At 35.2% G+C, this 11,790-nt stretch overlaps 1 protein-coding gene across 1 annotated transcript; it reads left to right on the forward strand.

The window, feature by feature from the left end:
- The first annotated feature begins 417 nt into the window (after nt 1–417).
- Nucleotides 418–9,763, forward strand: LOC146600743 (nephrocan-like). Its single transcript, XM_085318390.1, has 3 exons — nt 418–606; nt 5,121–6,022; nt 9,316–9,763. Exons 1-3 carry the CDS (start codon nt 418–420, stop codon nt 9,761–9,763), a joined length of 1,539 nt encoding a protein of 512 aa, XP_085174516.1.
- Nucleotides 9,764–11,790: the final 2,027 nt, after the last annotated feature.

The raw sequence follows: 11,790 nt of genomic DNA on the forward strand, positions 1-11,790 counted from the left end.
TAGTTGGTTTTTACTGTTTCTAATACTAGGTCACAGAAAATACAAAGGTTTTATAGCTCTACTATAAAACAGCTCTTTATCTTTTCTCCACTAATTCTGTGGTGTCACATTTAACAAAACTAGGAAACTGGAGATAATATGGATGTTTGCAGATTAGATGTCAGGTAATAAATAACACTAATTTCACATACCTACAAATGTAAAGGCGCCTTATCACTGTTTAAGTTTCTCACTCTTTGTAATGCCTGCCAACATTTTAACCCAGGCAAATTAGGGTATTGTTTTTRCTGTTTTTTCACAGGGGAAAAAATACACAGTCATAATATCCTTTTATCAGATTTCATGGTATAAAAGGACTTTGGTTCATAATTCACRGTATGTGTTGCTGAGATAGTTTCAGAACTCCTGTTTTGGAAGATGTATTTATCTTACTTCTTAGTCTTTTTGTTTCCTTTTCACAGTGGTCTGAGTACCACTTGCCCTAGAAGATGCAACTGTGATTCCGCACAGTCAGTGCAATGCTACAGAACCACAGAGATCCCCAGAGAGATTCCTTCCACTACCAGGAGACTCTACATCAGTCACAGCAAAATTAAACAACTCCAGGTAGGAAAAATCCAGTATAAATACTTTCTATAGTGCACTGTAACTAAAAGCCATGTTTCCAAGATGGTGGTGGCTTTCAAGGGAAGGGAGAATCTTATTGCAGCTTCTAAAACTGATAAAATGGTGCCAAATCTATTTTTATTTTTACTTACTTTTTAAATATATGTAAATATATTCCTATAGTGTTTTCATTATCCTCTGATCTCTAAACATCAATTCACATTGCCTTGATGATTTCTTTTATATGCAACTCAAAAAGTAGCTATTAAAATCACAGTAGGAGTTAGTAATCAGGGCTTGATCCTGCATTTTTAGAGTCCAAGGCAGTGTGTGATATTTTATAAAAGCAATGATAGGCCAGTCTAATAACCCATATAGATAATAGCAGCTTCTAACTGCAGCTGACAACTACTTGTGTTGTTAAAAAAGGGGTTTTACTGAGTTTCTTGAGGCATCACTGGTTCACATTATTAAATCATTATTGGTTTATACTCATTTAGTCCTGCTCTGGAGCAGTGCTTCTCTATTTCCCACCTTAAAACACAGTAATTTAATAAATTTACCCTTCATAAATATACACAAGGGAAGTATAACCATTTGCATTATATATACTTGTTGTATACCATTTTTATATGAGTAATAAGAAAGGTCCAATTTGAAAGAGATATATTTTCTCTTAAATATACCTGTCCTCATACAAAGAGTAGATTTTAACTGCTCTGAAGTACATCTTTAATTTTGCTCTAAGGATGGAATAAAATRGACTAAAAGGCAGTTTAGAGCTACATCTGGGGTACCTGTTGCCCACTGGCAATAGTTCCTATTTTGAATAATTTTGGAATTTAACTGAGTAAAAGAGTTTATTTCTCTTTCAGACAATACTAATAACTCTGTTTTTCTTGTTGTAACTCCCATACCTCCCAGAATCAAAGTTCATCAGTGTAATTTAGCTATATTCATGCATCTAGTTAAACTAAATTCTTTATCAGGAAATATATCTTCTGTGCAAGAGAAAATATTTTCATTTCAAAATAAGAGCCATTTTTCCTTTCCTAGTCCAGTTGCCCRTACCTAATTAGCTATTCCTCAGTTACTAGGAAAGCAGCCTGAGATTCTGACTTGGAGAAAAGATAGGTATCTGTCATAAAGCATTTAAATATTTGTTATAGGTGAATAGAGTAATGAAATAAATGTTTTATGAYTGTTCAGAACAAATGGTGCATGAAACCCTCTTTAGAGAGACTTTGTCACTTCAACATTAACTCAGCTGACCAATAAGAACGCCTTACTATTGGCTTTRCCCTGGAAGGAAATAAGTCTTCCTTGTGCTAGCTGGCTGTGATTATCTAGGTTTTTTACTTAGGATTAATCTGGTCTTGGGAGTATATTTTTCACTTTTCTTCCCATGTGACAGATTGTGCTTTTGAGGTCCTGACATCAAAATAACATATGCATATGCTTAATTTTACACAGCTGAAGAATTCCATTGGCACATATAATAGTGGTTGCAGGAACAGGCTTTGATTTCTGCTTGTAAAATACCTGTCTGGCASCTCTAAAGGAACTCTCTTTTTTTTTTTCCCCAATAATTTCTTCATTTCCCTTATCTTAGAGAAAACAAAGTATTTCCAAAAAGAAGTTGAATGTAAGTCTAGGCTTCCCACAGCTGACCTCCAAAAGACTTTTTTTATATGAGCRTACTCATATAATATGGTTTAGCAGTTTGCAACCTCAGGAAAATAAGTATCTGATTCAAAATGAGCATCAATAAGGAGCACATCATGGACTTTAGTTTTAATTGGTCAATACTAAAATGGTAAAGAAATTAAAAAGAAAAGAAGATATGTTTATATGCTAAATTCTGCCTCCTTCTTGATTTAAAGAGCAATTATAATCTGTTCATTCTGTTTAATGTTTCATTTATTTCTAACTATTTAATGTTTCATTTATTTCTAAGTATACTAATGCAAATACTTTCTGCTAAAAGAAAGTTGTTTCTCTGGCAAGACTTCTTTGAGAAATAACAAATTACAGTTCATAAAAATTCCAAAAGCAAAAAAATCCCTAAAAGARAAACAAGTTTTAAATGACATAATTATGAAAATCTTGGTATTAAAAGAAAAAATCTCTTAAATCCATTTTCAGGAGATCTACTTTTTAAAATATAAAATTATTTTAGTATCATTTTACAGTTTAGAGATTAAAACATCACTTTGTAGCAAAAAGAGCTGAGTTTTCAAATGCGTCTTGATACAGATTACTGTAACTCTGTGGTTTGCAAGAATATGGATGAATGTTTACGTCTCAGAACAGCACAAGTCTGGCAAAGCATACCAAATATGTGGAAAACAGAAATTATAATAATCCACATTAAGAAGCCTAACATCCTTCCTCACAGAATGAATGTACACTCACCAGAAGTAATTGATTCACATAGCTCYCTATCACCTTCTAAGATGAAAATTAAGCCTCTTAAAATCAAATAGCAATCAACTGAGGAAAAGGAGGAAATATTTCATTTGAACTTATTGGAGAAAATATGTGTCAAACCTATTTCAATTGTTATGTCAAAATCTGTTTCAATTTCCTTAAGACTGCTACGTCATTTACGTGTGACTATTTCTTTCTGCTCTTGAGCATTGCARTTCATTCCTATGGGAAAGCTCATGATTAAAGCTTTGCAACATTAGCCTCCTAATTATGACCAGAACTGGACATACCATTCTGTAATGACTACATAGCAGAAAAAAAARCCTCCATATTTTATGCAAGGATAGAAAAATGGATAATGGCCAGCTCTGTTATTTACTTTTGAGAATGCAGGGCATTTCATGAAGTTCCTCACTGAACTGAAGTACAATTGATGGCAAAAGCTGTATCAACAGAAGCTTCATATCTATTCTTCACTGACTGTATAAAATTTAAAAGTRTTCAGAAATGGTTTTATGAGACATAATGAATGTAATTAGAAGCTAGTGACAACTGAGGATATCAAAACAAAGTGAAATCTGACTCCTCTTTCATAGCTGTGTGGGCTCTAATTTTAACAGAAGTTAAAATGTAGGTTTGTAGATATAATAAAGAGATACAACTTAAAAACATGCAGGAATTGGACAAATGAAGCAGCAAGGAATCTTTTTACAGTCATTTATATGAGTTGATTTAAGACACACAAATACGATAACCAAATCTGTTCACACAGCCAAATCAGGATCACAAAACAAAACTACAGTCTGGTATCRGAGCTGCAAAAGGGTTTGCACTGCCCTTCCTTAAGGCTTCTGATTCAGATAAGGGGTTATGCTGCCAAATGTACTTCATAGCTTCTCTCAGTGAGAGTAAAACGTGCCTGTAGCTAATGAGCGCTTGGGAAAGTAGCATGCAGACTAGTGTTAGYTTAACATCTCTTCCTGATGTGGTACCCCTAAGAACTGCAGTGAGATCTTTATTAGACATGTGGAGGCAATATAGATGAGGGCCTTCCTGCCTGCCTGCTCCACGCAGAATGCTTGCTCGGAGCTTTTTGTGATCTCTATATAAATGAATTTTTTAAAAACAAACACTTAGGTAAAAGTAGCATCTCTGCTAAATAATTTCAAAGAATTACTGTTTAAATAACAGGTGCACTCTGAGAATTCCTGGATTTACCCTCATTCCATAGTTTCTTATATCTCCACTCAGAGGAAGCTGCCAGAATCATTTAMGCTTGCTTGTTAACTGGAGACACAAGATGGCAAGCTTTGTAAACAAGCAGTTTTCACAGAGCAGAAAAATAATGAAACAATTAGTTGTCTCTATAATATAGTCACAGTCAACATGTGAGTTTCATTTACCATGGCAAAGCATCTTTTTATTACTAAGTAACAAAAACCTAGTAGCTACAAAAGCAACCTCTTCCATACAGAAGATTTTCAGACCAAACTGATCTGATGCTTTTGTTTTGGTCATCAGTATTAGAGGTTTCTACTTTGAAGAAAGGGTGAGATAGCGGAGGAGGAGAAGAAATACAAGTGTCAGATTTTAGTTCGCTGCTAAAACTTCATGGTAGGGAGAAGTGATGGTATCCATGTGTGCTTCCTCTGGGGAACACATACTGTAGTGACAGTAATGCTGATATAGAGAAATGGCTGTATTATGAATTCAGATTTGCACTAGCAAGCTTTGCTGAGAGCAGTGAGCATGTAACAACCACCTACTCTCTGCAAGGACCCCTGCCACTGGTGATGCTAGCTATCTATTTCACACCAGGCAGAAAGGAAAGGAACATTCCCTCTTCAAGCTCGTGTGCTCAAAACCAGGTACAATATGGACTTAAACAACAAAATTCTAAAAATATAAGTAAATACTTGCAAACTGCAGATACCTACAGTAACACCTCTCTAGTTACTACTCAGTTCTTAGTTTCTCATTTTGCAAGAATAGATAGTAGCAATGGTCAGAGCATCAAGAAGTAACTAGTGAGGAGATCCATGAAATAAACTGTATTATCACATGAACTCTGTTTTTTCTTTAAGATTACTGACTTCAGAGGACTGTCAGCTCTTGAAGAGCTGGTCTTATCRTGCAGCGGAACAGAATCAATAGAAAACAATACTTTCAGAGCTCTGAACACCTTGAAGTCCCTGGAACTCTACAAAAATCACCTGAAGCATATACCCACATTCCTCCCATCTGGCCTTGAAATTTTAAAACTTGGTGATAACTCCATCAACACTCTGCATGCATCTGATTTTGAAGGTTTGAGGAAACTAACAGTGCTTGATATTCGGAATAACTTGCTTGTGACTCTGCCTATGAGTGTATTTTCTTCCCTTTGCAATTTACAAAGTCTGATTCTGGATGGCAACAAGCTGGAATCTGTGTCTGCACCACCTAAACTTCCTAGGCTGAAGTATCTGAGCATGACTGACAATAGACTCAACTCTTTTCCTGCTAGCTTCTTTGCATCTTTCCAAAATCTACAGTTTCTCAGCTTACGTGGCAACTTTTTGACAAAAGTGCCTCTTGACCTGCCTAGGTCTTTGCTGTCACTAAAATTAGAGAAAAACCGACTCAAAACCATAAGATTTCGAGACATGAAACATCTTGAAAACCTGTCTGAGTTCTTCCTTTCAGAAAATCAGCTTTCATCAATAGATGGTGCCCAGCTTCTTCATAATTTAACAACATTGGAGCTCTCTAAGAAYCAGCTGCACACTATGCCACTAAGGCTCCCAGGCAGACTGCAGAAACTTGACTGCAGCAATAACCTGATTCAAAGGGTGACAGCACAGGACTTCCAAGGATTACAAGACCTCAAACACTTGTTTCTTGACCACAATGCTGTTCGCATGTTTGAGGCAGGAGCTCTTCAGCAGTGCGTGCAGCTCTCTAACCTGGCACTGGAACAGAATCTCCTGATCTCTATTCCATTGAGGCAAGTGAATCTGAGGATAGCTGGTTGACAGGTGTCACCTCCCYCTTCTTTAGATTACAAGAGTGAGGGCTAACTTGAAATAAATTTGCATTCAGACCTACTCATAGTAGAAATTTATCCATACTATAAGCCCTCTGCCTTAAGTGGCATTAATTAGCACCCTTACTGGCAGCTTCAGCATAGAACTAGAGCTGTTGCTATTACATCTTTGGCGTCCAGTGAATCTGCTCATTTCACATCTCTGGCTGCCAGTGAGATTGCTTTATTTAATTAGCACATGAATAAGAGGAACAGGATGGAAGAATATAAAGAAATGATTATAGAGAAGTTATACTGCTGCTTAGTTTTATCTTCTCTTGTAATGCAAAAGTAATGGACCATTCAATAAAACTAAAAGACAGTAAATTTAAAGATGATGTTTTTACCAACCCATATTGAGCTCATCATTATTAAAATATTAAGATTTCAGGAGTTGAGTCTGGTCAAAAAACATRTGCTGTTTAGATGGATATTAGCATTCCCAACTTCGTTAGATTCACCCACAACAAAATATTTGGAAGGCTTATAAATTCTGCTGCTTCAGACTATAAGCAAAACTCCAGTCAAAGGAGCACAGAAGAAACATCGCTTGGGCACAGAGTGTTTGTTAATGCCCTGCCTACAGGTTCTCTCATATTTGTCTGATTGTTGATCTTGGCCATTATCAGAGAYGGGATAGACCAAACRGAGGCTGGTCTGATGTRAAGTGGCAWTTTTTTTTATTTCAAAAAGCTATACAATAATATGGCATAAAAATAGCCATTTAATTCCACTAACATCACATTAATGTTAACTTCTTTAGCACAATTGCATTATTAAATTTTACTTTTATGGTTTGTAGGCAGGTTTAACTGGCCCAAATAAATAATGTAGTCAAATTTCAATTCATTTAGCATCATGTCCTTTAGCATTTGAATCTATTTGGTAGAAGCTTTAAAATCAGAAAGTGATTTAGTGGTATATAAATATTTGATTTCAGTCTAGCTTAACAGGAATATTTAATGCTTTCTAGTTACATTAATATTGTCTAAKGTATCTTATTTTACAGCCTTCATAGTCAAGAGAATTAACAGGAAGAAAGAGTTCTCTATCAGGCTTTTAAGTATAGTTTTTAAGGATATATTGGAGACTTTTACTTTGAGCTCTGCAACTAATACAAGTTTCAAGTGGAGACTAAACATAAAAGAGGGAGGGAAATGACAAGAAGTAAAAATCGATGTACTTAATTATGTTGTCTGTTGATCCCAGGTAGTTGCATGGATACAGAGAAATAGATGTGTAACTTCTGACAGTTATCTGAGAACTACCAGTCACCAGTTTCAAAGGTTACAAATATAGTTAATATGTCACAGTTAATGGGTTTTAGCAGTTGTTCAGTGTGGAAGAGAAGAGAGGTTCTTTTGTTTTTTCTGAAAAGAAAATAACAAAATGAAATTGCCCCCAGCAGAATTTATATCCGTTACAAGTCCAAGTACTTTTAAGACTCACAGAAAAGAGCTCCTGCTCCATAAAATCTTGTCAAGAGGGGTCAGAATGCAGGAAACAGCCTGATGATTCCCCCTGGAGCAGCAGCAGCAGTATGGCTGTCACGATCAGCTCCTAAACATGCATGGCTTCTATGCTAGCAGCAAAGTCACTCATCACATACTCASATACAGTTATTCTCTCAAGATCTCAAGATTCTCTTAAGCTTAACATACTAGTCACAGTATAGTAATACTGTTCAGAGGTTTAAGGATTTGCTGGTCAGGCTTTAGATTGTAATCTAGATGGATAAATATCTCAGGTGATATCCCACTACCTTTGACATCTATGGGAGTGAGATATGAAATTCATATTTCATATGAAATTCTGATCTCACACAGGAAATATAGTAGAATWCAGAGCTGCCTTACTCTTGATACTTTGCCACTGAAGTTGTGAGATTTGCACAAATATGTCAACAAATATAGCAACAAACTTTTAGCCTAAGAGGTCAAACTCAGCCTCACAGCAACAATCATTTCAGCCAGCAAGGATCACACTTTATCAGTCTTTTTCAAAGATACCTCAAATCACTGTGTTAAGGTAAACTACCACTATCAGTGCTTGCCGGTTGTGCAACATTRGTGTTCCATTTTAAATAGTTCTTGGTATTATTATTTATTTGTATTATTTATATAAATATATAATTACCATTTTTAACTTCACTGACAGTTATAGTGAATAAGTTTCCTTAAAATCTCCAAACATGATTCTTAATGTAATCACATTGCATAGTGCAATATTAACATGACTTTGGGATTAATTTCAAATTAACATAATTAAAAATAGTTCACACCAATTAACTGGCTTTTCTATTAAACAGTTTTCACTAACTAGAGTTGGAGAAAAATAGAAGATCTGAAATGAGCAAGACTTTTGAAATAAAACAGTTTTATCACACAAATTTATAAGATATATGAAAGTAAGAATGAAACTGACAGTCTAGTATGATATCCAGAGATCACTGGCTTTTTTTTTTTTTTTAATGTGAACAGTTCTCTAAAATGGTATTTTAAAAAAACTATCAAAAAGCATTTCTATTTTTCCCTGTTGCTCAAAACACAACAACATTATCATCAGATGGGCTAGTTCTGAGATGATTAACTAACTTCTGAATCTGATGGGAATAGAWGAATAAAATGGAAAAAAATCCTAGTTCTTTCAGCTATGAAATAAATCACTTTTCCTTTTTCTTTTTTTTTTTTTTTTAACAAATCATATATAGAAGTACTCAGGGTAGCAGAGTTATCCTGCTTCTCTGGACATTTCATCTTTCATGCTGCTACAAAATCATCTTTCATGCTAGTCATAGGCTTGCTTATGGCATTAAAGAGTACAAAATCCAATTTTAAGCTTACTTGATCCTCACTTGAACACATAACCTTCTTCTTTGTACAGTAGGACTAAGATTGCTGTTTTTTTCAGTTGCACACACAGTCAGTACAGGTCAGAACTGYAATAATTTAGGAAAACAGTTCAAGTGTGCATAGTGTTCTGGTAACTTCAGAAAAATGGACACATATTTCAGGACCACATCTTTTTGCAGAAGAATGCATTACTACTTTCATTTACCACCATTGACTATCAAAGACTTTACTTTTGTTAGTGATAGTTTTATTTAATWTAAGTCAGTTGTGGCTGGGCAAATCTGCACCATCAAATACCACCTATACAGATAGAAACAATGTGATGAACATAACACATTTGTGTTGTTTTATTTTTTTATTTAGACTTCCAGATACCCTTGCTAGACTGGATCTAAAGGGAAATGGCATAGAAGACGTTGGAGAACAAGAGCTGAAGGACTTGAAACAGCTTCAGGTTTTGAATTTACGAAACAACAAGATATCTGCCTTGCATCGCAAAGTCTTYGAGAATTTACCTCGCCTCCGACATCTGTATTTAGATGGAAACCCTTGGAATTGCACTTGTGACCTTCTCAGAACCAGAAGAGCACTCATGGCCAAAGGAACGGATGTCAGAGGAGGGCAGTGTGCAGCGCCAGCTGAAAGTCGAGGAGAAAACTGGATGTCTTCCAACAAGATTCTGCAGCAGTGTCAAGACAACCTGTCTTCCATGGAAAAAGGCAAAGAAGATAGAAARAAAATGAAACCTCATGACCCCTCTAGCATCGGAATAAATACAGATGATGATTACTATGACTATGAACTAGATTAACCCCTTGGTTAATCAATGGTGAATCTTTAAGATGTCTAGAGCTCCCTACTACTGTGTTTTTTTACTGACAACAAGCCTGCTGGCCATCATTTAACTTTTCCTCTTTAATTTGTACWATAAGAGTTGTAGGGCTAGGAGAGAAGGGCTAGGATAAGGATACCATTGAAAATTATATATATAAAAAAAATGTTTTTCTATGTCATTAGTATTAGGTAGCTTGAGGAAGGTAACAATACAATTACTATCTCCTAGGAAAAAATCTGATACTCTATATGGACCTTTTTATAGTAGACCATTCTTATAGTTGCATTAAAAAACATAAACAAAATCCCGTAATACTGCAAGATACCATTACTAGGAGTCYGACATTCAACCCATTTAAACTCATAGTTCTGCAATTGAAAATGGAGAGCTACACTAACGTGAGTAATTTCTCAGGATTGTTCAGAGTCTTGTCTTTGAAAAAGGATTTTCAGTTTTCCAGAGATATTTGCCTCTCATTTATYTTAAACTATTTTAAATGACAGTAGACTAAATTCGCTGAGTTCCACATAAAATAAAGAGGGTGTATCTTTATCATGGCAAATATAAGAAACAGAAAAACAATCAGTGTCCCAGTTAATAAGATTTATTACCAGTTCCAAAGTTAAGTAATGTTGATGAACCAAAATACTGTTGTCAGTTTGACTTGATTATTATAAATAGGGGAAAGGAGATTCTCAGGAAATAGGATCCACCCCTGCAAAATATTCAGGTAAGATCAAATGAGCCAAAGTTATTGGAAGAGTTTGGATTTTGGTAGATGAATAGCTAATTGGCTATAATATAACTTAAATTGCTGCATRTATATTTTTGTATTTCATATGAGAGAACACACTGCAAGTGCCCCCTTTCATTGGCATAAGCCTTCCAGATTTCTGCACACAAAAGGACTTCATAGTATAKGCATCAACTCTGATGTACATACAAATTTTATTGAGCAGTTCCCAAAGTGCTTGAAAATTAAAAAAGGAATACCAAAACCACTAACASTGAATTACAAGCAGTAATCTAAGARGTTTCCTGGCAGTTCATAAATCTCCACTGATATCTGAGCAATGGTAACACCAGCAAATTACTTTTCTAAGCAAAYAGTTGCTATTATTCTTTATCTCCCGTTGGCATTCAGTAACTGAGCAATCTCTCACATTCATAAAGTCTATTTTGTCAGGTGTCCTAGTGCAGCTATTTGGTTATGTGCCCTATGCAAATGCTATTGACACTTGGGTTTCTTAAGCACCCAACTATAAGCTATACAAGTTAAAAAGAATGACTGTTATACTGTTAAACAGAATGACTTCTGCTAATTTTCCTTTAGATTTTAACTTTTTAAYGTCATCAGCTTAGTAAAATTTTGGTGGCTAAAGATTTATACAGTTATAGAACAGGATAACCTTCCTAGCAGTTTGAATGTGCTTTTATATATATATATATGTATATATATCAGCTAATATTGCTTTGTATTAAAAGCCTGAAACAAACTTATCTGAGCAAGAAAAATATTTTAATACTACAATACTTTAAATTCATTTCATATTGATTCTTTTACTAGGGTACTGTAAACGTCTTCCTGTGGTATTTTAGTCCCCATCTGTTTGATGGCACACGTCTAGCTTGATGACTCTTGCTCTATATTTTGCCTGCAATGTATTTTGTATTTCTAGATCTAGGGGTCTTTACAAGCTGAGGCAGTAAGAACCCAGAAAACACAAACTTGACAGATGTAACAGATGTAATTCACATAATGGAGGCTTTGTGCTAGACTATTGAATTTGCTCGCTCCTGTAGAGCAGAATGATGATTGTTCATTGACTCAGGGCAGCAAGTACTCCTCTGCTGTAACGACAGACCTGCTCACAGAAAATTCTGAGGTCTCAGTCATCATACTGACATGCTCTGTAATTTCCTAGAAGCTACGCTGCCCCCATTTTCCATACTAGCACATTTGAAGGAGTGCTATAGGATTCCTTAGAAAATATTTCAAGAGC

This window comes from Rhea americana, unplaced genomic scaffold (genome assembly GCF_003343005.1).
Source record: "Rhea americana isolate MKP2758 unplaced genomic scaffold, rheAme1 scaffold_117, whole genome shotgun sequence".
Classification (NCBI taxonomy): Eukaryota; Metazoa; Chordata; class Aves; order Rheiformes; family Rheidae; genus Rhea; species Rhea americana.